Source organism: Chelonia mydas, chromosome 3, assembly GCF_015237465.2.
Source record: "Chelonia mydas isolate rCheMyd1 chromosome 3, rCheMyd1.pri.v2, whole genome shotgun sequence".
Lineage (NCBI taxonomy): Eukaryota > Metazoa > Chordata > Testudines > Cheloniidae > Chelonia > Chelonia mydas.
In genome coordinates this window covers 169485747-169512274 of record NC_057851.1, presented here as the reverse complement: position 1 = coordinate 169512274, position 26528 = coordinate 169485747, and the positions used below count along the sequence as shown (strand labels likewise).

General features: G+C 40.7%; 1 protein-coding gene across 10 annotated transcripts in view; it reads left to right on the top strand.

Annotated features, from left to right (window-relative positions):
* The window catches only part of SRBD1 (S1 RNA binding domain 1), a 222780-nt gene that overhangs the window by 119112 nt on the left and 77140 nt on the right, over nucleotides 1–26528 (top strand). For all 10 annotated transcript variants that reach the window (XM_043543785.1, XM_043543783.1, XM_037895846.2 and 7 more), the window contains 2 exons: nucleotides 4333–4424; nucleotides 26089–26171. In XM_043543785.1, coding sequence (XP_043399720.1) covers nucleotides 4333–4424; nucleotides 26089–26171 — 175 coding nt within the window. The remainder of the gene's footprint in view (nucleotides 1–4332; nucleotides 4425–26088; nucleotides 26172–26528) is intronic.

The window sequence follows — 26528 nt, the reverse complement described above, 5'->3', positions numbered from 1 at the left end:
AATTTCCCCCATTCCTTTTATTTCCTTGAAAATTAACAAGAAGAGAAAATGTGAGTGTTGTAATAGAATATTTTATTAGACCTCTAAGTGAAATGTGTCCATCATTTTTGTGAAAGTGACCAGTACAATTATGTCTGCCAGAGTTAGATAGGCTTTCCCATTTATTTAGAATGTAGTAAGCAATGTCTCTAACAAAAGAAATAGAACACCACTAGGTGGTGCTAGTGCAATGCATTTAAAGAGCAATCCTGGTTTTAACATTTAAAATGCATCTTTTTAATACCACAAATGAGACCTGCACACCACACAAGGCTAAGCAATAAGCAATAATAGTGGTGTAGTTAATAAACATAATGTGAAGGATTATGTAGTGGGTAATTTGTGTCCAAGTGAGCTGCAGATGTGTATATTTAGTAACTTTAAAAAGTTGAGTAGGGATATGGAAAAACAACCCTTTTTCATCTCTAGGATGGATTATTAGCCAGTGGGCAGGCATATTCTATAAACTTTAGCCATCTTTTTGTTGATGCAACCATTAGGAAGCAGTATATTGTGATAGCACATATAAGGCCTGCCACTTTCCACACTCTGGGTATTTTGTGTATCCTTGGCTATTGTTTGTTATTTATATATTATTTATTACAATGTATTAGTTATCAATATGTAATTATTTTCTATTAATTATATAGTTGCTATTTTTTACTGTCCAAAAATGTGGTGGGTATTCATAAATGCCCAGGAAAAAATGATATCCTGTTGTTTTGTCCATTATTTTTAAGCAAAATACAAAAATAAAAAATGTATATTAAAAAAATAATAAAAAAAAACAACCCAACAAACCCAAATATTCGACAGTGCAGCTTTTAATAATGGGTAAAATAAAATTTAAAAATTGGCCTGTTTTAAAAGTGATTTGAAAGTCCATCTTATGTAGCATTTAGGCTCTTCTGAAAATTTTACCAATTACCCCTTTTTTCTTGAAAAATTTTGAAAAACATAAGCTTCCTCTGGTGGACATAAGAGTTAAAAAATAATATGGATCAAATTCAGCAGAGAGTAAGCAAATATGATTCCTGCTGAAGTCTCCAGGAATTATACCTGCTTATGCCCGGTCTGAATTTGACCCTAGATGCTCTGAGGAATGTAAAGATATACACTTGCTATTGGACAGCAGAGCAATTAACTTAAACTGGGATAAAAAGCCAAACAAAACTCTTCTGCTTGCTATAATAGTACTTTTGTGATCAAGATAAAGTATATTAAAGTGTATATGTCAGCCTCACTTGGGTGACCACTTTGCTGCAACTAAAACCAAACAAAATAAAACCAAACAGGTACTAATAAGTCTGGTTCATCTATTCTCAATCAAGGTTTTACAATCATGTTTTGGAATTGCTTTTCTGGATAATTTGTTTTATGTTTGGATTTTCCAGTCTCAGTTACGAATGCCAGTTGTCGGGGTGTTTTTGTGCTGGGTGGAAGTTCAGCTGCCTTTGGAATCTCAGACCCTGGGTGCCCAATGGGGATCACTGCATGCATACGAAAACATCTTTGTGCATGCAAATCTCATAAAAATGATATGTGCTTTACCTGAGTGCATTCCATTTTTTTTCTAATTAAAAACATGTTGTAGGACAACATTTCAGTTTTCTGTGAATGGAGTATAAAATTCCTTATGCTTCAGAAAAGCAAACGTGCTCTTTCAGTTGTTGTTTCCTAAGTTTTACTTTTGTTTACTCTTTAGTTTGTGAATTTTTGAACCATCTAACTTAAAACTAGGAGTGATTTTTTCCCCAAGTGCACATTGGAACCACAGTGAGCTCACCTGGACTAGTAAAATAACATTTTGAGGTGTATCAATAAACCATTAAGTGTCCTTGAATTCCTAGTCAAGTCACTTTTAGTTCTTTCACTGTACAGCATGTTGAGAGAGACCAGGTAATAAACTGTGTGCAGTAATGAATCTTATTGTATGGTGCATCATGGTAAAATGTGTGCAAAACGTGTGTTTTGTCTAGGGATACATACGTAGGAATGTATTAAATGTAGACATTATATACAAGCTTTATTCTGGATCTGTTAAAGAACAGCAACTGAGGAGAAGTTAGTTTAAAGCTGTTGATGTATGAGGTTTTTGGGAAGCCTTTTTTTTTTCCCCACGAAGAAAGAGAGCTTGCTAGATGCTATAGTTAAAGTGTATTGTTTAAATTGTTCATGTTCTATTGTATGTTTTTTGAGCCTACCAGTTAATCAGAAATGTCAATTAGATAAGACTTCTGTCAAAGTCTTCATTTTTCAACAGTTTTTTTATTAGATGACCATTATTCAGAATTTAGTATCTCTGATTTTGTCAGTTGTTCCCTATTATGGATGTTAGCTGGGCTGCATTGCATATGCAGTGCATACTCAAGCAATGTCTGTAGTGAGTCTTTAGAAAAATGTGTAAATGGTTTCATTTTCCTTACCTTATTCAGACCAATGGCCAAATTCTGCTCTGTTACATCAGTAAATCCGAAGTCAGTAGAGTCATCCTGGATTTACACTAGTATAACTGAGTACAGAATCTGGTCCTCTGTATTTTTTTGTAAGATCCAACCTGTTCGTTGAAAAAAATGAACCATTTATTAGAGGCTCCAGCAACTGTACGTTCTGACCCATGTGTAATAAACACTTTACACTGTTCCAGTTTTGTTTGAATAGATAATATTAAAGCAAAAGTGTGACAGTTTTCTATCAGTCCTGTATATCTATACAGGGGAGAAAACCTTACTGTCCACAGCAACATTGTGATTTGTATCTTTATATTGTTAAAATCTTTTAGTAATGAATGGAAATGTATTTTATATGCTTTCTGTGCTGATCTTTCCGTTAGCCTTTGCAATTTGGTATTAGTAATTTAACGTTACTTCTGTAAGTGTGGCTCTGATAGCTTGTGGAGGAGATAGCAGTGAAAAAACAAAATGGAATAGTAAAAGTATGTCTAAAATGTGTAGCACTTTGTTACAGTATTATATACTGGTACTGTGTCTTAAATATCAAGGATGAAATCCTGGTCCCATTGAAGTCAATGGAGTTTACAGTGGTGCCAAGATTTCACCCTAAACGTACTTCTGAGCATATATTACTCTATATGTATTTGATTTGTATTGTTTATCCTGGATGAAATCAGGGATGCTATTTTTATTATTTGAAATTGTGATATAATTTGGAGCGGTTTTTGATCATCATTACTAAATTAGACTGACAATTGACAACTGTAGTTTACAGTTACTTATTTTGTTGCCAACAAACTGGTAGTATACTAAACTATGTATATCTCAAAGTATATAGAAGTTCAGTTGCACTGAATAGTCTAAGGAGTTTACTTTGGATGAATCTGTGTTATATACAAGGCTATGATTTAGTCACGGCTATTTTTAGTAAAAGTCATGGGCAGGTCACGGGCAATAAAGAGACATGGCCCGTAACCTGTCTATGACTTGTACTATAAATACCCCTAACTAAATTCTAGGTGCTGGTGGGGGGTGCACTCCGGCAGACACTACTGCTGCTCCTCGGGGCTGGGGGGAAGGGACATGCTCCGGCGGACGCTGCTGTTCCATGGGGAGGTGGTAGTCCAGGGCCTCACTGCTGCTCCTGGGGGATTGGGGGCGGCCCAGGCCCTGGTGCTGCTCCTGGACTGCTGCTCAGGAGCAGCACCCGGGTTCCAGCTGCCTTGAGCTGCCCGACAGCAGCTGGTGTGGCTGGTCCCGGGACCGCCGAAGCAGCTTGGGCGGCCCTGGGGTCAGCCACCCTGGCCGCTGCAGAAGTCATGGAGGTTCCAGAAAGTCACAGAATTCGTGACTTCCGTGACCTCTGTGAAAGACTCGCAGCCTTAGTTATATATGCTATTCTAAATGTGTGTACAGAAGATAAGTAGTCCAACTAAATTACCAGCTAGTATTTTTTGTTTGGGGAAATCTGACTTTCTGATTGGTCACAAATGAATAGTGTCTCACCCATTTTTCAACATCACAGAGTTCTGTAGAGGTTGGCGTGATGGGCAGTGTGTCCTCAGAGGCCCACCACTGAAAGAGCAGAGGTGTTACAGGCCAGGCAACGAGTAGGCGCACTTGCAGAACTGGAGGTGCTTTCACAGTATCTGTACTGTTGTCTCACTGTGGCCAATGATATTTGTCCTTCACTTTTATTAGCCTTCAGTTCATCCAGAATGTTTTAAAAATGTGTTTTAAAAATTTCTAAAAATACAAAAAAAATCACTTCTTAATGAAGTGAAGTCTTGTCTGTCTCAAGTTGATTTTGTTTTTAACTATTTACTATTCTGTTTCATAGCATTGTCAGTGAAGCGGGAGCATCTATCTACAGTGTTAGTCCAGAAGCTTCTAAAGAGATGCCAGACCTAGATCCTAACCTAAGAAGTGCAGGTATGAAATCTAAGTAATAGTTTTATTATTCATATAATTCAGTTGGTATTGTATGTAATATTCAGTACAGTAATAAAAAGAGGCCCATAAGTACAAGGGGAGGAGATGGACTGAAGAAAGCGCTTTTTCCCTGTGACTCTTTATTTTTGGTTGTTTGGTTTCTTAGTTGTAATGTTGGATTAACCTTATCTGGTATGGAGTTTGGAATGTGTTCGAAGAACTGGATATCTAACTATCCATCTGACCACACTGCCTTCTATCTAGCCCTGTTAAGGCTCTGAGCTGACGTGTCTCATGAATATGTTGGGTCTTGTGGACTTCTGGGGCTAAACAAGATCCAGAAAATTGCCTAAACCTTTGCCTGAACAACAGGATGTTTGCACTCTTCTATGAACTAACCCTCATCTTTCTCACATCTCACACACGTGCATATATATACGTATGTGTCTATATTTTGCCCAGAATGTGGTCACTTTTAGTGTGCTCTTCCAGTAACGGCACATGGTCTTTTAAGTAGAAGTAGTTTGTTTTAGAGATGTAAAAATGATTACTACAGTGCAAATGCCACTGTAGTGTAAGGTAGGCCAGGTGCATACTCAGCTCATTGGAGCCACTGATGGTATTAAAATGTGTGTTGTTTGATTATGGGATACTTTGCCAAGGTATAACTTCCACTGATTGCGGTGGGGCCAGTATTTAAAACACAGATTCCAGCTCTTCAGGGGACAGAGATACAGGGGCAGAATGAGGTTGTTTTTAAGGCTGTCAAGCAATTAAAAACATTAATCACAATTAATCGTGCAGTTAAACAATAGAATACAATTTATTTAAATCTCTTTGGATGTTTTCTACATTTTCAAATATATTGATTTCAGTTACAACACAATACAAAGTGTATGGTGCTCACTTTATATTTGTTTTTGATTACAAGTATTTGCACAGAAAAAACCACAAAATAAATAGTATTTTTCAATTGACCTAATACAAGTACTGTAGTACAATCTCTTTATCATGAAAGTCGAAGTTACAAATGTAGAATTATGTACAAAAAATAACTGCATTCAAAAATAAAACAATGTAAAACTTTAGAGCCTACAAGTCCACTCAGACCTACTTCAGCCAGTCGCTCAGACAAATAAGTTTGTTTACATTTGCAGGAGACAATGCTGCCTGCTTCTTGTTTACAAAGTCACCTGAAAGTGAGAACAGGCGTTCACATAGCACTGTTGTAGTCGGCGTCACAAGATATTGACGTGCGAGATGCACTAAAGATTCATATGTCCCTTCATGCTTCAACCACCATTCCAGAGGACATGCGTCCATGCTGTCGACGGGTTTTGCTCGATAACGATCCAAAGCAGAGCGAACCGACTCATGTTCATTTTTATCATCTGAGTCAGATGCCACCAGCAGAAGGTGAATTTTCTTTTTTGGTGGTTCGGGTTCTGTAGTTTCCGCATCGGAGTGTTGCTCTTAAGACTTCTGAAGCATGCTCCACACCTCATCCCTCTTAGATTTTGGACGGGACTTCAGATTCTTAAACCTTGGGTCGAGAGCTGTAGCTATTTTTAGAAATCTCACATTGGTACCTTCTTTGCGTTTTGTCAAATCGTCTGTGAAAATGTTCTTAAAACGACCATGTGCTGGATTGTCATCCGAGACTGCTATAACATGAAATATATAGCAGAATGCGGGTAAAACAGCAGGAGACGTACAATTCTCCCCCAAAGCGTTCAGTCACAAATTTAATTAACACATTTTTTTTTTAACGAGCATCATCAGCATGGAAGCATGTCCTCTGGAATGGTGGCTGAAGCATGAAGGGGCATACAAATGTTTAGCACAGAGGTGGGCAAACTACGGCCCACGGGCCACATCCGGCCTGTGTGACCCTCCTGCCCGGTCCTTGAGCTCCTGGCCGGGGAGGCTAGCCCCCAGCCCCTCCCCCGCAGCCTCAGCACGCTGCTGTTGCAGACCTGACTGGCCTGACCCGGTGCTCTGCATGGTGCAGCTGTAGCGCCGCCAGCCACCGGTGCTCCAGGCAGCGTGGTAAGGGGATGGGGGGTTGGATAGAGGGCAGTGGAGTTCAGGGGTGTGGTCAGGGGTCGGTGGTGTGGATAGGGGTCGGGGTGGTCAGAGGGCGGAGAACAAGGGGGTTGGATGGGTCAGGAGTCCCGGGGGGGGGCAGTCAGGAAGGAGAGGGGGAGGGTTGGGTGGGGTAGCAGGGGTCAGGGGGTGGTCAGGGAGCAGGGGGTGGTGGACGGGGCAGGAGTCCTGGGGGGGCCGTCAGGGGACGAGAAGCTGGAGGGGGGTCGGATAGGAGGTAGGAGCCGGGCCACCCCTGTGTGTCTGGGGAGAGACAGCCTCCCCTAACCGGTCCTCTATACAGTTTTGGAAACCTGATGTGGCCCTCAGGCCAAAAATTTTTCCCGCCCCTGGTTTAGCATATCTAGCTTGTAAATACTTTGCAATGCCGGATACAAAATTGCCATGTGAACACCTGTTCTCACTTTTAGTTGACATTATAAATAAGAAGCAGGCAGCGTTATCTCCTGTAAATGTAAATAAATTTGTCTGTGTGATTGGCTGAACAAGAAATAGGCCTGAGTGGACTTGTAGGCGCTAAAGTTTTACATTGTTTTGTTTTTGAGTGCAGTTATGTAACAAAAAAGAAGCTACATTTGTAAGTTACACTTTCACAATAAAGAGATTGCATGACAGTACTTGTTTGAGGTGAATTGGATAAGACTATTTCTTTTATCATTTTTACAATGCAAATATTTGTAATAAAAATAATAATATAAAGTGAGCACCGTACACTTTGTATTTTGTGTTGTAATAGAAATCAATATATTTGAAAATGTAGAAAAACATCCAAAAATATTTAATAAATTTCAGTTGGTATTCTATTGTTTATCAGTGCGATTAATCACGATTAATTTGTTTGAGTTAATCACATGAGTTAACTGTGATTAATCGACAGCCCTAGTTGTTTTCTATGACTCTGTGTTTCCATTTTCATAATTTGTAAATTCTTCTTCTAGTGCTTGCTCATATTGATTCCATTCTAGGTCTGCGTGCACCCACGTGCGCATTCGTCGGAGATTTTTGCATTAGTAGTGGTAGCCGTAGGGTCGGCTGTGGTGCCCCCTTGAGTGCTGTGCTCATGCGTCGGTATATTAGGCGCCGCTAGCCCTACACCCTCTCAGTTCTTTCTTACCACCCGTGATGGCTAGTTGGAGCACCTCCTCCCTGCCTACCAAGGGCTGGCGGTTTCATCTCTACTGTAGTCGATCCTTAGGGCCTTGTAAATAGTTTGTTTATAGTAGTTAGTGTTTAAGTAGTTGTTAAGTAGTGTAGTTAGAAGTTAGAGTCCCAAAGGACTTAGGGTATGGCTACACTTGCAGATGTAGAGCGTTTTGAGTTACACCAGCCTTCGTAGCGCACAGTAGGGAAAGCCCTGCAGTCTGTCCACACTGACAGCTTCAAGCACACCGGCATGGCCACATTTGCGGCACTTGCAGTGGCATTATGGGCAGCTATCCCAGCATTCAAGTGGCTGCAACGTGCTTTTCAGATGGGGGGTGGAGTGTGACAGGGAGTGTGTTGTGTGTATGTGGGGGGAGAGAGAGTGGGTTTTTGTGGGGCTGAGAGCATGTCAGCATGCTGTCTTGTAAGTTCAGACAGCAGCAGACCCCTCTTTACCCCCCCGCCTCTCTCTCACACACACACACACAGCATTCCACACTAATGGCTGCTTTGTCTCGGAGCAGATAAGCAGCCAGCTGTCAGAAACGGAGCTTTCAAAGGGCATTTCCGCATTCCTACAGCTGATTCCAACCAATGACAAGAGTGGCCACTTGACTTAAGGTGATTATGGGACGTTTCCGGAGGCTGATCAGAGCGCAGTAAAGCAACACCTTGTTCACACTGGCGCTCCGGCACTCCAGCGAGGGCGCAACAAACGTTATTCCACTCACCGAGGTGGAGTACCAGCAGCGCTGTAGCCGCAGAGTCAGAGCGCTCTACGTGCCTTGCCAGTGTGGACAGGTAGTGAGCTAGTGCGCCTGGGGCTCCTTTATTGCGCTGTAGCTTGCAAGCGTAGCCAAGCCCTCTGCCCCAGGTGGGGCATACCCCGGTCTCCAGGTTTTAAGCCCTGCTCTGCCTGTAGCAGGCCTATACCTGTTAGTGACCCCCGTAGCAGCTGCCTGAAATGCCTGAGGGAATGGCATATGAAGGTCAAGTGTCGCATCTGTAAGAACTTTTGATCCAGGATCCAGAAAGAGCACGACATCCATCTGAGGGCCTTCCTCGTGGAGGCTGCTCTCTGGCAGTCTTCTGAGCCTTCTCAGCTGTACTCTACCCCTAGCACTTCGGCTTCAATGCATAGCGCACTCTCAGCATTGGGCAAGGGTATTGCTCTGGCACGCAGAGGGAATTCAGCCCCTTGCCGAGGCAGGACCAGTGCGATTGGGCACCTGAGGCTGGGCCGACCTCTGTGATGCAGTCTTGGCAACACGGCCAGTGGCCAGCACAGTGGCCTTACTGGAGTGTGTGGGACATGCTTCTGATGCCAATGCCCCCTTTGCACCATTTGTTGACTGCCGCCTCAGAGCAGCAGCTGACGGCACTGGTGACACCCAGGCTCAGTGGGCAAAGTGCACTCAGAGGTCGGGGTAGAGGAATGAGTGTCCACCCCAAAACTCCCTTCCCCTCAGGCGACGTTGCTCCGGGGCCTCCTTTGGTAGTCCAGCTCTCATCCTCATCCCCAGACTAGGTGGAGGCATGGCCCTTGAGTGCCAGCCTGCCGGATGACTTCAAAGAGCACCAGGCCCTGCTTTGACTGGTGGCTGAGAACTTGGGCCTGGAGGTAGAGGAGATGGCTGAACAGGCAGACACCATGTTCAGTGTGCTCTCGGCATCTACCCCTGCCCGTGTTGCACTATGAGTGCATGTTGGGGTCTTAAAAATAGCCAAGACCCTCTGGCAAACCCCATCATCCATCCCTCCTACCTCCAAGAGTAATTTGTCGCAGTCAAGGGGTTCGAGTACTTATATACCCACCTGCCTCCAAGCTCGCTGGCCATCTCTGCGATCAATGAAAAGAACAAATGGGCACAGAAGTTCGACCACCAAAAATAAAGAGGCCAAGAGGCTGGACCTTTTTGGGAGGAAGGTTTATTCAACGGCCAGCCTTCAGTTCCAGTTGGCGAGCTACCAGGCTCTGTTGTTCAGCTACAACTTCAGCTTACGGGATTCCCTCAGTAAGTTGAAAGAGTCCCTGCCTCAGGACTTGGCCCAAGAGTTCGGTACCTGATGGAGGAGGGTACTGCAGCAGCGAGGTGCTCCCTCCAAATGGTGTGGGATGTGGCCAACTTGGCGGCAAGGGTGGTTGCATTGGTGGTGGTCACGAGGCTCAGCTCTTGGCTTGTCCCAGGAAATGCAGGCCTCAATTCAAGATCTCCTGTCTGATGGGAATGGTCTCTTTGCAGAGTACACTGATGCAAGGCTGCATGGCCTAAAGTACACTTGGGCCACCCCTTGCTCGCTGGATCTGCATACGCTGCAATCGGCGAGGAAGCAGTTCCAGCTGCTGCCAAGGCCGTGGCAGCCTCGACAGGGTTCTGCAAGAAGAAGGGATAGAGACACAAGCTTTCTTCAGGTTTTAAAAAATGTTTAGGAACAGCTTAGTTAAAGGTAGGCTATGTGGAGCTTATGAGATGTTCAAGGATAGAACACTCCATGCCTCCCCAAGTGGATTCTTCCTCCTTCCTCCTCCCCCCCGCATGGAGAAGAGTTGCATTGTGTGGTATATAAAGTTGATTTATTACATTAGCAGTCATTAGACTATTACCTGGGCCCTTGCCTCCCCAGGCCACCCCTTTGCCTCTTAGTGGGTATGTCTACGTTGCAAGAAAACACCTGTGGCTGCCCTGTGTCAGCTGACATGGGTTCATGGGGCTCTGGCTGCAGGGCTATAAAATTGCAGTGTAGATTCTCAGGCTGTGGGACCCTCCCCGTTGTGGGGTCCGAGAGCCCGCGCTCCAGCCCGAGACAGATGTCTACACAGCAGTTTTATAACTCAGCAGCCCGAGCCCCAGGAGCCTGAGTCAGCTGACACAGGGCAGCTGCAGGTGTTTTATTGCAGTATAGCCATACCCAGTGTGGCTCTCCCCTTCCTGTATGCTAATTTACTCCTTTGTGACTAATTCCTTCAATGGCCAAGCACAGTGTGTAAACACCATGTCAGAGCAGAGATGGACTGCACAGTGAACATGGAAACGTCTTGTTATTTGTAAATGATGCCACCAATAATTTGTCCCTACTCCAAAACGTCTCCAAATTACTATTGTTACGGAAAGGCACCTGTCGCCAGCAAGACCAACAATTAATAAATATATGGAGTTAATAAAAACAAACAAAAATTAGGAAAATGTTCCAGAAGGAAAATTCCTCTTTTTTTAAACTCTCTTAATCTCCAAAACACACCTGATTTTTCTGATGCTTTCAAGAAAAAATGGCGTCCTGTGAAATATCAGGCAATTTGCCTTAGTTTTGATAAAGCTAGTGGGTCAAAAGCAGGAGAGTTAATAGATGACTAGCTTCAATGTTAATTATGTAGAGAATTGCATCTCTCTATAATATATAGAAATCGCTTCACCCACCATTGAAATGCAGCCATCTCTGCTTTGAAAAGCAGCACTTCTTCTACAGTCCCCAGGAATGCTACATGTCAGTTTAGGATAAAAAGTGAAGAATATTGATTGTATCCACTTGAAACTGCAGTGGGATATCAAGGTTTAGGGAAGTCAGTGCCCTAAATACTTGTTTATAAATGTGAGAATACAGCCTTTTAAAATCTAGCTGACTCTTTTCTTGAGGTTTTTTTTTAAAAAAATCTATAATATATTTCCCTGCACTATGCAAGCAAAGACATGGACAACATTAGCATTAAATGGCTAACTTTCAAGAGAAGCACAGCATAATATAAGCGTCATATTGAAAAAGAATCAGAGTATCTGATAAAACTACATTTGCTACTTTTTCCCTCTTGAATGCATCTTCCTCTTGTGATCTTGGATTTCTTTTGTTTGGTATTGGTGGACATCTGATAATATGGTGTCAAAGATAACTTTTTTTTAATTGTTATGTTACATCATGTTAGGTTTTCTGTATACAAAATAGAGTTTAGTACATTAAAAGAAGCTGACAGCTGCATGATGAAGTGTGACATTTATAGTTAAGATAAAACGTACTGCAGACATATTATGTGAGATAGCTGTGATCTTAACACACTTTGCCACTTTAACATTTCTCTCAATACAAAGTAGATAGCAGTGGTAATTTTTTTGAAATACAGGGAGTAGACCTGTGTCTGCCCATGAGCTATATGAATGTAAAAAATATAAAATAGTGTATTTTAAAGGAGAATTCACTTTCACATCTTGTGTTCTATTAAGCACACTGATGGTACTGCTAAACAACCACTGCTTGTCTAAATTTATCTTTATTCTCACTCAGTTCTGACTTCCCACTTAAAAATGTAACACAGCTATCCTTACTGAAAATGTTTATTATTCATTTCTTATAAATGAATAAATGGATAAGTGTTCACTTAGCCAAAACACTACTACATTTGGCATTAATTGGCAATCTCAATAAGTGGGTCAAGAACTGAATTCTTGTTCTATCAGCCTTTGAACTTGTTGTTAAGATTATTAAGAACGTTGTGGCGAAGCTATTTTGGTGTGGGATTTGGCTTGAGCATTATAGAAAATGAGCTATTATCTCTTCCAGTAGCCTCATATCCATCCAGAACAAGGGATTGATGTGTACCAAAATAGATCTCTGCAACCTGCACAGAAGAGGATTGTGGGTAAATGAGGATATATGCTATACCCACCTCGGGGAGTTTATTCGGCTCTGTGGGGGTCCATAGGCAGATAAATGGTATCAAAAACTGCTAACAAGCCTAAAATGATCAGCATGGACTCCATTGCTGGAATCACCTGCTGAAGTGGTCTGGTCTGTGCTACCACCAGTATGCAGAAGCCAGGCCATTTTATTGACTGTGGGGTTTGTTTGTTTGTTTGTTTTGTCAGGGAACACAGGCAGTGTAGTGTCTTTTCTCTTCTCGTTCCTGGCTGATATGGTAAGTTTTATGAGGGCATGTTGACTGAATCTCAGACTTGACAGGATGGAGGTGATCGTGGTGGGTTGGATGAAACATCTTGAGGGTATGATACGCCTCCTGTCTTTCCTCAGTATTGAATGGGTTCACACACCCTTTCATCAAGGTGTTTGCAATGTAGCGATGCTTCTGGATCCCTGAAATGTCAGATGCATTTTATAGTCAAATCACCTGTTTTCAAGGTGATTGTGACTGTACTTTCTGTGTCTTTAATAGTTATTTATTCTCTTATGACTTTCAGACTGGATTACTGAAATGCACTCCGTATGGGATTAACCTTGGGGGACACTTGGAAGCTAAAGCTGAATGTTACTGTGTGTTTGCCTAGAAGAACTACTGATGCCATATTAAATCAATTTTCTGAGAAACAGTACTGGTTTCTTTCTTGTTTCTGGGTGTAATTTAGGTTGTTGACCCTGATCCACTGCTCTCTTCATGGTTTAGGTCCTGGTTACCTGGGAGCCTGCCTCTCTGACCATGTACTGCTATTGCAACTAAAGGCATCTGAGGTTTTCTATCTGACCATCTCTAGATTTCAGTGTCTGGGGCTGGAGGTACAGCAACCTCAGAGGAAGGCTCTTGGCTCTGGAACTTCCTGTTTCCATTAGCCCATTAAAGTCAGAGTCTGTTGACCTTTAGGGCACCATGTAAGATCCATCTCACGTCTTTGATTTTGGCCTGAGGGGCTGATTTATAAAAGCGATAGATCATTTAACAAGGGATGGACATCTCCACTGTTGACACTGACCATCAACTATTCTTTTGTTTGTGCATAAATAATACCACGTGATTGCACAGTGTCTCTGGTTTAACCCATTTTACACTTTTTACTGTCTTCCAGTGCAATAATTTTTCTGCACAATCTGGAGTTCAGAAATGTGACTTGCATACTCCTTAGGCAAACCCCTAACCAAGCTTTCAAAATGGTGTCATCTGTTATAGTAGGTTTCCCTTGAATTTTATGGCTGGAATGGGCAGCTAAGCTTCATGTTCTGGTAGTACTACTTAAAACCTGGTAAACTTCAAAATCAGTAACACATAACACATTTACATCATGAAGGAGTGGCACATCAAGACGGCATACAAACTCAGTTTGTCGTTTTACTTTGTTATGAAGTACAACTATTTGGTTTACTGTGAAACAGGGATTTGCCTAGTTCCTGGACCGTTGAAAATCTTGTTAGCTAGACACCACCCGGCATTGATTTTTTGGTGGTGGTTGTTTGGGGTGGGGGCACTGAGGAGAGGATGTATATAATGTTTGTCACAGATAAAAATGTCTATGCTGAGTGGTCCCTGACTGGCTGTGTAATGTAGAAAGCAGTTGATCAAGTAGAATATTTGTTTCAGCTACTGTGCTTAACCAAAGGGGGAGAAACCCTGATGAAATTAACGTTTTATAATAACTTTAAGCAACAACAGTGCTGCTGAGTCCTGGAGATAAATTGTGGCATGAAGGTTGAGAGAGAGAGAATTGCTGCTGTGAAGTAAGATTATGTAGCAGCTCTGACTGTGTGTTGGAGAACGGTAATGCTAATTTAGGAATGCTTCAATTTCAGGATATTACATTTCATTTGAAGTTTTTATCGTACTGATAAAATGTCTTTCTTTGCAATCACTTTACTTCCTGATTTCTTAACAACTTAAAACCAAAATAAAGAATGTGGTGTGCTCCATTGCACCAATTTATGCAAGTAATACAGACAAGCCATAGTATGAAGATTTCTTTAGACGTGGGTAGGATAGGAAAGGGCACTTACCGTTTACAGACAAGGACATCTATACTACCCCCTGTCAGAAGATATCACCATACTGAAGCTTGTCTGTACTACTTAGTGTGGTGAAGCACTAAGTTAATATTACGCTTAGTACAATGAAAAACTTTTTAATGTTGTATTTACCTGCTTAAGCAAGATCAGTGCATTTTGATTTCCATATTACAGTGCATAAAAGAAACACCCATCTTTATCTCAGCCTGTCAGGGCTTGGGATCCTGTGTTTGACTTCATAGTTGTGTCTCCCAGTTAGCAGGAGAGTGAGCTGCCAATATGTAAATAAGCTAAAGTTACATTTTGCACAGGCATTCCATACCAAGAGGGTGAAAATGTGTGTTGTATTCTATTTGCAGATATGATATTGAAAAGGCACTGCTTTAAAGAATGATTTCTGAGGATAAAGAGTGTCTCGGAGAGCAAAAGGTCAGCTAACGCAGCTTGGCTTAGCATTGTCAAATCCCATCTGCTTGTGTTCTCTCCACAGGGCAGAATACATTGGATTATTGTACGCTCAAAGTTCAGCAAACCATTTGCACTTTCCCTTGCAAGAGAAAACCTTATAGGCTTGTTGGGACTTTGAGACTGTCATGCTACAGGGGCTAGTACCCTTGGGTGCTGTTAAAGATAGAGATGTACAGTTCAGAGCTGTCATAGTGCCCAACAAATGGAAGGTAAAGATAGGAGACAATATAATTTCTTCTGACTTTATCTTGAGGAAAGTAAAACCTTTTGATGCTTAGATGTGTGGGACATAGTGCCTTGATGTCTACTTGAGCTAATTTCTTCATTTTCTTAAAAGAGCACCACTCCCCTTCGGCTTCTGAAAAGAGGTCATTTTTCAAAAACTTTATCATACAAAAGTCTTATGGTTAAACCTTCCACAATGCTTTAGAGTTTGTAAATAGTAATGGCGGCTCACGGAGAGCAGGTGTGAGTTACACAGGTTTAGAGACTTAGAATAAGGGGAAATCAACTGTATATATTATAAACTATTTTGACTTAAGTACACAGCATCAGCTGTTTTTGGAGCGTATGAAAGTAATTATAATGCAGAACAAAATAAAATTGTATTGTATTGCCTCTTGCATGCAAACTATATTATCAAGAAGATTTATAGAGTTTAATAATCCACTTGATTATAGTAGAGTTGGAGAAAATACATGATATCTTTTTCCATCTGAAATTTGACATAAGTTGGAGGGTCTTTGGGCAGGGAGGTTCAAGAAAGCTGCTCCTGATGTCAGGAATTCTACACTGTAGAGGGACAGAGAGGCGATCCAATTTAGATGAGCAGAGGCGGAAGGTAAGGAGGTAGAGCTGCAGGTCCCTAGCATTAGCTGAAGCATGACTGTTGGAGGTTTATATAAATAAAATTGAACTTGATTCTGCAGTGAATGGGAATCCTAAGAATTATACCTATAATGCACACACATTCTACTCCAATACTGAGCAATATGATACAGTGTTTATTTGAAATGCCCTACAGTATTTTCATTATATGAAGAAGCTTGTAGGAATATAAGGGTTTTTTTAATTGCTATTGAATGGCTTTGTGCTTTTTAGTGGGAATGACTATTCGAGACAATATGACAAATGTATTCATTTGATCTGCAACTTTAGATACAGAGTGTTTGTCAGTCTTTACTTCCTTGTCACTGTGGATGAAATCCCATATTGTTGGGCTTTGTGCAGGCATGGTTGTGTGTGAAAGGAGATGGCAATAATTCCCAAGCTTCCAGGCATGGCTGTAGGGCTCCAGTATAGCCCCCCGCCCCCCCTTAAGGTTTGCACTGGCATTATTAGCCTTTGAACAGAGGACCTTAGCTGTTTTGAGCAGCATAGTCAGGAGCCCACTTGAATGTCAGCCTGTCTGTTCTGCCCATGGTGCCTCCATAGCCTCACCACTGGACTTAAAAGGAGCAGGGCCCTGCACCATTCTGCCTGGGCTAGGTGAATATTGCCTTGTCTGCTTGTTGTTTGGCTCAGCATTTCCATCAATGCGAGATATTTCTGTATGTTCCTCTCATCAGCAACATGCCATGTTGTTGTAGGCTAACCTTTGTGGCTGAATGGACACTTATATATATTTTTTTAATGGTGTGGTGCTCAGGTTTAACTTAAAGTGCCTGTCTTCTACCTTGTTGGCATTTGTTTCGGAGCATGCCTACACGTTTCTCATATCCCTGAGTGACTCAGAATTTAGTAGACCACTTCCACTGGCCCTTTCTTTTTGGGTTGTGTTTTTCATGGGATAATCCCATCACACCCTTCAGTCATCTGGGAATGCTGGAAGTGGCCTTCTCCAAAAGTGCAACGTTACTGCAGACTGTTGCAAAACAAGCTTCCACTAGTGTGAAGGAATCATGGAAGTAGCATCCTTCCCTTCCTGCACATACCTCTCCCCCTGGAGGCTCTCTCTCTCATTTCTGTGATGTTTCCAGCCCTTGCCAGCTGAATGAGCAATAGAGGCAAGGCTACTCTTGAACTTGGGTTTTATATGCGGCAGTGTGCTATGCTATTCACTGAACCCTCAAGACTACTTACTGTTTCTTAATATATAGCATAAGACACTCTGGTCACCTGGAAAAGATTAATATTTTATTGTTGACATCAGCTAATAACTTTCTTAAGTACAAAACATTATGAAAGTTTTACTTTTTAGTAATAATGGTAATAAATTAATGCTGGGGTGATGCAATTAAAATCAATGCCAGTTTAATTGTAAAATATACACTGGCAATTTTTTTCTTTTAAGTTGCCTGTTTGAACAGATGAGGGAAGAAAAACCTTTTTGAATTAGCACCATCTAATGAGACTCTTCAAGGAATGAGTAACAGTCAGTCATGTCAGGCTTCAATTAAAAAAAACTCAGCCAATGCTATTTCATCCCCATCTCACCCTGAATAAAAATGGTGATATCTTATAAAATATCAATTCAGAAATGCTTAATACTCAGGCAGAGGAAGTTTGTTTATTGAATGTCTATTTCTGAGTAAAATGTTACTTTCAAATAAGTCCTATTTTATTTTTCACTCTTAACTTGTGTAAGGATTTATTGTTTTTTATATATAAACTATATATAAGCATTTTTAAAATTTTTTTTTTCATTCATGATGTCTTTAGAGATTTCTGTATTGTGTTAGAAGATTGTCATTCATTATTTCATTAATCTTAAGAAAATAACAGGTTATCAGTTTGATGGAGTTAAAACTAAACTAAAATATAACTTTTTAAAACAAAAACCTGCCAGCTTGCCACCAAAGAATTTTGGATGAGATACAGCTGTTACATATTTAAAGTTACATATTTAAAACCCACTGAGAATATATATTAGAATTCAAAACTGTGTCACAAATCCTGGCCTACTTGGAAAGAATGCTTAATGAAAAGACTACTGTACATTTTACTGTATCCCTTACTAAGAGGGTGAAATTCAGGTCAACAGGATAGAAAGCTTCTAGGACTCAGGAAACCTGCAAAATCGATCACTGAGTAAACATTATTACAGATTCTTATGAAGAGTAACTGATCTTGAACATAATAATAAGCTTTATAAAAAAGATTTAAATATGTTAGAATGTTCCTATACCTATCATTGGGTGATATATTGGTAGTAATTACTGATGAAATTGCTGGTTAGTCTTTTAATTATCTTAGTATCTTTTAAATTGAGTTCACATTTAAAATTTTAATCTAGGTTTAAAACTAAGAAAGTTGATTTATTTTTATTTTTTTTTTTTTGGTTACTTGGATGTTTTTGTAGTAGCATGTTTCACCAAGAACAAAATACTGAGGTTTTAAAATAAAAATACAGAATGTTCTCATTTATGACAAAATTTAAGTTGAAAACAATCATAGCCTAATAGTTTGTGGTTGCCATACATTTATTGATATAGGCATTTGTAAAAACCCATTGCCTTTGCATCTGGAAGCCTCATATTCTATAACAACTTAAACAAATGTTCCCGCTCATAGAGGATGGCCAAATCATCATAGTTATTGCCTAGGACACATTTTTAGCCCTATATAAAGACACATGTTTAAAGGAATCTCATCAACCTAAAACTCCCATTTCTGGCTGAAAATGTTTTATTTCTTATTATTACAAGCAATGCTTATGGTCACTGAAAATGAAAGAAATCAGAGAGAAATATTTTTCTCCCTCTCGCAGTTTGTGTTCTCTTAGTGTATTTGGCAGTACTCTGTGTACAGTCAGTTTCACGGCTTCCCCATCTATAGTTAGTCAGGTTTCAGAGTAACAGCCGTGTTAGTCTGTATTTGCAAAAAGAAAAGGAGTACTTGTGGCACCTTAGAGACTAACCAATTTATTTGAGCATAAGCTTTCGTGAGCTACAGCTCACTTCATCGGATACATACTGCGGAAAGTGTAGAAGATCTTTTGTACACACAAAGCATGAAAAAATACCTCCCCCCACCCCACTCTCCTGCTGGCAATAGCTTATCTAAAGTGATCACTCTCCTTACAATGTGTATGATAATCAAGTTGGGCCATTTCCAGCACAAATCCAGGTTTTCTCACCACCCCCCCCAACCCACTCTCCTGCTGGTAATAGCTTATCTAAAGTGACCACTCTCCTCACAATGTGTATGATAATCGAGGTGGGCCATTTCCAGCACAAATCCAGGGTTTAACAAGAACGTCTGGCGGGGGAGGGGAGTGGGTTAGGAAAAAACAAGGGGAAATAGGTTACCTTGCATAATGACTTAGCCACTCCCATCTCTATTCAACCCTATGTTAATTGTATCCAATTTGCAAATGAATTCCAATTCAACAGTCTATCACTGGAGTCTGGTTTGGAAGTTTCTTTTGTTGTAATATTGCAACTTTCATGTCTGTAATCGCATGACCAGAGAGATTGAAGTGTTTTCCGACTGGTTTATGAATGTTATAATTCTTGACATCTGATTTGTGTCCATTTATTCTTTTACGTAGAGACTGTCCAGTTTGACCAATGTACATGGCAGAGGGGCATTGCTGGCACATGATGGCATATATCACATTGGTGGATGTGCAGGTGAACGAGCCTCTGATAGTGTGGCTGATGTTATTAGGCCCTGTGATGGTGTCCCCTGAATAGATATGTGGGCACAGTTGGCAACGGGCTTTGTTGCAAGGATAGGTTCCTGGGTTAGTGGTTCTGTTGTGTGATATGTGGTTGCTGGTGAGTATTTGCTTCATGTTGGGGGGCTGTCTATAGGCAAGGACTGGCCTGTCTCCCAGGATTTGTGAGAGTGTTGGGTCATCCTTCAGGATAGGTTGTAGATCCTTAATAATGCGTTGGAGGGGTTTTAGTTGGGGGCTGAAGGTGACGGCTAGTGGCGTTCTGTTATTTTCTTTGTTAGGCCTGTCCTGTAGTAGGTGACTTCTGGGAACTCTTCTGGCTCTGTCAATCTGTTTCTTCACTTCCGCAGGTGGGTATTGTAGTTGTAAGAATGCTTGATAGAGATCTTGTAGGTGTTTGTCCCTGTCTGAGGAGTTAGAGCAAATGCGGTTGTATCGCACTGCTATGGGTACCCGCATGGCCCCACAGTATGCCAACATTTTTACGGCTGACTTAGAACAACGCTTCCTCAGCTCTCGTCCCCTAATGTCCCTACTCTACTTGCGCTATATTGATGACATCTTCATCATCTGGACCCATGGAAAAGAAGCCCTTGAGGAATTCCACCATGATTTCAACAATTTCCATCCCACCATCAACCTCAGCCTGGTCCAGTCCACACAAGAAATCCACTTCCTGGACACTACAGTGCTAATAAACGATGGTCACATAAACACCACCCTATACCGGAAACCTACTGACCGCTATTCCTACCTACATGCCTCCAGCTTTCACCCAGACCACACCACACGATCCATCATCTACAGCCAAGCTCTGCGATACAACCGCATTTGCTCCAACCCCTCAGACAGGGACAAACACCTACAAGGGGAGGTATTTTCTCATGCTTTGTGTGTATAAAAGATCTTCTACACTTTCCACAGTATGCATCCGATGAAGTGAGCTGTAGCTCACGAAAGCTTATGCTCAAATAAATTGGTTAGTCTCTAAGGTGCCACAAGTACTCCTTTTTCTTTTTATAGTCAGTCAGTTTCCCTGTTGTCTGTGTGGATCTTGCACAGCAACTCAGGAAAGAAAATAATAAAAACCACAAAATAAGTAAAACCACAAAAATTGGCAAGTAGGTACAGAGGCAGGTATACTGGCCATGAAACTTCTTTTAGTTGTTTTTCTTTTGAAATTGACTAGATTCTTGTTGGTGTGCCTTTAAACAGGGTGCATTTATGCCACTCCTTGTATGCCATCATATTCTAATTCTGGCTGGCAAGGAGGGGAGGCAGGTAGCATAATTAAAGGCCCTCAATGAAGAATGTCCCACCACTGACTTTTCTTGGACCTGACAGCTGAAACATCCCAGTCACTGTTAACTGCCATAATGGAAAAATATAGCTTTCTTCTACTCTGAGCCAAATCCTTCAATTTTCACTCAGTAGAGATTTTTCCTGAAATACTTGAAGATTTGGCTGAGTAATAGGAAGTGAAAGTTATCACATTTCTGATCTATGGGAACAATACATATTGCTTGCGATGGCAAATATTAGCAAAATGGAAGTTTTAGGGAATGTGAGGCCTGGATAAAAGAAGTTAAAACATTGCCTTTAATTTGGTCTAAAGATGGGAATTGTCAGAAGGTGAACTCTCCTTGTGTGTCTTTGTGTAACTGGATGATAAAGGATTATTTTAATGTCTTGTGGACATAGAGGTGAGGTGATACGATTAGCCTGAGTTGTGCAAGCAGCTACTGTGCAAGCTTTTTCCCCACAGCACTGTCAGTGCACCTCAGTGGAGACTGGCAAAAATGCTAAACTATGTGGTGGTTGAGTCATGTCAAATATCCAGTATGTAGTGGATTGAGACCATGAGACTGTTGTTACATCACCATCTTGCAAAGTGCTATAAGATATCTGAATAATAAGACAGCATTTCAACATCTATATCTTCTCTGTATCTTATCTCAGACATTCAGAGGTGAAAAGGATGTACGTTAAACCCAGTGTGCAACCTAGCCCCTCTTCTCCCCTTAAGCTCTTAAATTTTATATTGCTTTCCTGCATGGCAGCAGAATATATTACTGTAAGTTCAAATGTTGCAATGAATATTTTATTCATAACTGGCAACTTTGAAGACGTTTTGCATCAGCCTGTATGCAGTTCGCGTGATTATATTTTTGATGAATGAAAAACAGCGCAATGTTGAAGTTACAATGCTATTTAAAATCAAAGAGTAAAAAGGTTTCATGTTTTATTTCAAAAAGTTTTCTTCACATAGTTTTACTTCAGTTAGACCAGTGGTTCCCAAAGTTTAACAACCCGCGAACCCCTTTCACTAAAACTTCAAGTCTCTTGAACCCCTCTCCTAAAAATGAATATTTCCATGGATTTTCTCCCTTACCTCAGCATAAATGATAAAAGCAGTGATCTTGGAAATATAAAATTTGTTTTTATGACATGCTTGTTTATTATTATTTATCATTACAGTATTTTTATTACATTATGAAAACAGTAACAGTCTTCCAAGATCTCCCTTTTGTCGCTTGTATCACTTTTGATTAAGCCTGTTATAAGACAAGGCTCCTATCAGAGGTGCCAGTAGAAAAAAGGAGTGCGGGGGCACCGCCAGAAAAGTTGGGGGGCCCACGGAAAAAAGGGGAGGGATCCGTGGGGGGGTATACTGATGCGGGGATGGCATGTGACACTCGTCACTCCCCCATACTGGCGCCTCTGGCTCCTATGTTTCATCAAGGAGTTTCAGATGGGAAACAGCATCAAGGTATTTAAGAAGCCAACTCTAAAGAGTTCCTCCTACACAAGCATTCAGGTCTTGAGCACTCCAGGCAAACGACGCACGTTACAACAAAGCTTAAACTTGTTCTTCATAATAATTTAAAAACAACACTAGCAGCCTATTTAATTTTAAAAACAGCAAAAAATATCTACTTCCCTTTCCATTTCGTAAAAGAAGTTGTGAAGTTTAAATCTCCTCAGTGTGACAGATATGCTTGCTTTGATCTGCTTAGCTCTTGGAAGTCCCCAAGGCTCCAGGCTGCTGGCTTCATGCTGCCCAGGGTCCCTATGGACAGCTCTGTCTGCCATTAGGGAATTTTTTCCCAAGAACCCCCCATAACATTTCATGAACCCCCAGGGGTTCACAAACCCCAGTTTGGGAACCACTGAGTTAGACTAATGTATTTTAACAATGGTATTTCAAATCTCCTGTTTGACCTGGCTGACATTTTAAGAGAAAATTGATTTATTTTATTTTATTTTGCTGCATGGCCATCAGAGAGTGTCATTTATATTTTCTGAGCAAAAATGAAATATCCTTTAATAACTTCAGATATGGAGAATGAGTCGCCATATAAGTGTTGTAAAAATGCATGGTTTTTATTCACTCCTAGAATGCACATGTAAAAAGCGCTTCATCATTGCTGGTAATTAAACTATATTGCTTCATATTTTTTTAAAATAAAGTTTGTGATTTGCTTTTGTATGGGGAATGAGACTCCCCTCCCCCAAGTGCTTCTGTTTTACCTTCTGTAGCCCTGGTGGTCCATATGGGCAGACCTTGCACCCATGGAAAGCCCTGTTGACTTTGCAGAGTCCGCATGTGTGGATTGGATTGCAGGATTGGGGCCTTAAATTGCTGCCCCCTTTAAAGGATCAGTGTCATGGAAATCCATTACTCTGACATCTATATATAGTCACTTTAGACACAATTCTTGTGTTTGGGTAGGAGAGTCGGTACATGCCACGTGAGGGTGTGGGTCTTCATACACTTTTCATAGTATACCTTCTGTTTTATTTCTCAGTTAGAAAAATTCTGGGGTAGAGCTGAGGCTTTCATGGAGATTTTCACAATTCTATGCCATTGTGGCATTAGGAGGTGTGCCCTCTCCATTTTCTTCTTCAGGCTGTATAATCTATTGGTTGGTCTTTGTCCTCCACTTTTCCCATGACTCCCAAAAAGGCCCCAATCCAGGAAAACACTTAAGCATCTATGTAACTTTTAAGCATGTGAATAGTTTCTTTGATTCCCATGTATGGATGTGCTTAAGTGCTTTGTTGGATCAGGGCCTACCTCCAGGGCAGAAACCCTGCAGAGACATGCTAGTACTGTTATCAGCCAAGCTTTTATAAAAATGAAGGTTCCAAGATTTATAAAATGAGGTTAAAATTGGGTCCAGGGACAAATTTAAAAAAAAACTCTTGTCCTTCTCTAGCTGTGACTATCCTGTGTCCATTTGTTTATTTTATATAGGTATAATTAGATGAATGATAGACTGTGGCAAATTTTTGCTCTCAGATTCTTTGCTCTCTAAAAACACACTTATGCAAATTTATTCCATATTGATTAGTTTTTCTGTGGTTAGGAAACACTTATATTGAACAGTTGTATAGAAATTGAGCAGTCTTCCTTAAACTTGACGTGTTGAAAGACTTACACTATATCGATGTGTGTATACAGTAGTGTAAAATAGTTAAAAGTAAATCTTTTCTATTTTGCAACAAAGTCATTTTGATTTTATTTATTTTTAGTTTTTATGTTCCGGTGAAGCTCTGCTAACTTTAAAGCCTGTTAGTGATCTGTATGTAGCACAGACACTTCAATTGGTAATTATATGAGTGATTATTATAGGAAAGCATTTCTGTTGTAATCTAGAGCACTTGCACTGATTAACCTTTTGTGATTTTGACAAGAGCCTTTGAATTGATATGTGAGAGTCTTTGAATTCACAAATTCTGGGGTAGAGAAGCAGGCAGATCAGATGTCACCAGTATTGAGCTTTCTAAGTCTACCCTGGAAGCTGCCATTTTCAGCTTATGTTAAAACTATAATAATAAAGGATGTGAAAAGTATTACATGACCGAGCAGTGAACTTAATGTTAACTGTACATCTTATTTTTTATCAAAGGGCGGGTGATACAAATCTTTGAAAGTGAAGTACCTGATGCACATTCAGTTGGTATATTTTGTGTCTGAGGTTTTGAGGAGTCTTCCATAAAAGGGAAACAAGTAGGCATTAAGTTTGCTATATTGGCTTTAAGCATCATTGTGTAATAAAGTTCTTTTCAGAAACTTCATGAATTATTTGTCATCCTAAAATAATGGTAGTTGCCATTTAAAGATGTGTGTAAATTTTTTTGTGCTCCTGTAAACTGTTAATTTGAACATTCACATAATTCACTGTTTTTCTATTATGCCAGTAAATGTACCATTGGGGAAAAAAGATATTAACGACCCAAATATAATTTTAAGCCATAGCTCTTGGAGTGTGCCCAGATCAGCTGTGGACAGCTTCTGGGGTGGCTTATAAAAGACCCCAGCCTTCTCCTGTCCTGCCTGCCTTCTCCTCTTTTTACATCCACAGCAGGTGAAGCACCCCACAGCCTCTCCGATTGCTGTCCTTCAAACCCTTTGCCATGTGATACCACAGCTGAAATCTACTCTTGGACCGTTTTCCCACCACCCCCTTTGATCTTTGCTTCAATCACCAGTCTTCCTCCTCCCCCTCCTCCTCCTCCCTGTGTCTATCAGGGTTTTTCTGTTCATTCATCTTCTCTTCCCTCCCTTCCTACCCTGTTACCCCACCACCCTGACCCTCATCCACCAAAAAGAGACCACGGATTTTATCCTGACCATTTGCTTGTATCTCTTCCCCCCTCCGCCCCCCCCCCACCCCGGCCTTTTGTTTCTTTGTCTGTTTAGTTTGTCACCTCTTTGGGACAAGAAGTATCAATTTCTATGTATTTGTACAGTGCTTAGCAGAATAACCAACTGTCCCCAATTGGGGCCCTGAGACCCCATCTGAGTAAAAATAACAGTCATTACATTATAACAAATTCGTTAATTTGTCATAAAAACAAAAACCCTAGTTTGAAAATATTTTCTAGGTTTATATTATTACAATCTTTTTGGGTTCACAATGGAAAACAAAATATATTTGCTTCCTTATGGCAAGTACGCTACTGGATTTACTTATAACCACATATCAGGACTGATTCTCTAGTGTATTAGACTGCTTTGTGCTGCGCTGGTGGTGCAGCTTAATACCAGCTTACCTGGCTCCTGAAGGGTCTACTTTGCATCGAGGGAATCTTTGGTTGTTGTGACTACTATATGACCCACCTCTTGGCTGTTGGCACAGGGAGCGTGTCTGGAGCATCCCTGTGACCCAGTGATCCCTGACTGTCAGACCAGCCTCTTGGTGGGGATGGAGGGAAAGGCGCTAGTCACCATTGTAAATTCAGCCTTCATGGCCTGTAGAGCTAATAGGCCTATGAAAATGAACATTGAGATGCAGCGGTATGTGTTCATTTTAGGCCTTTGAATTATTAAAAATAAAAGTTCAGTAAGTATAGATTTAGATTTACACTAGAAGCTTATATTTCTAACAGTGAGGAAAAGATTGAGAAAAGAATGTGTCTTGATGATAACTTTGTGGTGCTTTCATTTGTAACAAAACATTTGATCTCAGTTAAGGCATTCACATGGATTTTTTCCAGGCAAAAAAAGAGAGATTAAATATCTACAACATTGAAAAATACCAACAAAAGTAATTATGCAGTGCTGCTCTTTACATAAAACCACAGTTGTTTTCTACTTCTATTTTTCAGTTTCCATAGCTAGACGTGTACAAGACCCATTAGCTGAGCTAGTGAAAATTGAGCCCAAGCACATTGGAGTTGGAATGTATCAGGTAAGATAATGCAGATCATTTAATCTAGTAATTCAACATGATATAGTGCAACACAGAAACACTGCTTTGTAATTAAGTGTCAACTAGTTATGTGTCTACTTTAAAATATTTGTGTGGAATTGGTGGTTTGGTACACAATATTTATGTCGTATGGGGTTTTTTTATTCTCTGACTTTAACAATTGTGATTTAGATTTAGAAATGGCTATAGCCAGATTTATAGTCTGTTTAAAACATCAGATCAAACTGGTAACCTGATCTGTAATGATGTGATCTCTTTCACATCATTACAGCAGTGGGTTTTTATTTCCTTTTGTAAAATAGTATGAGATATTGATCCTCCATTTAGAAGCCATTG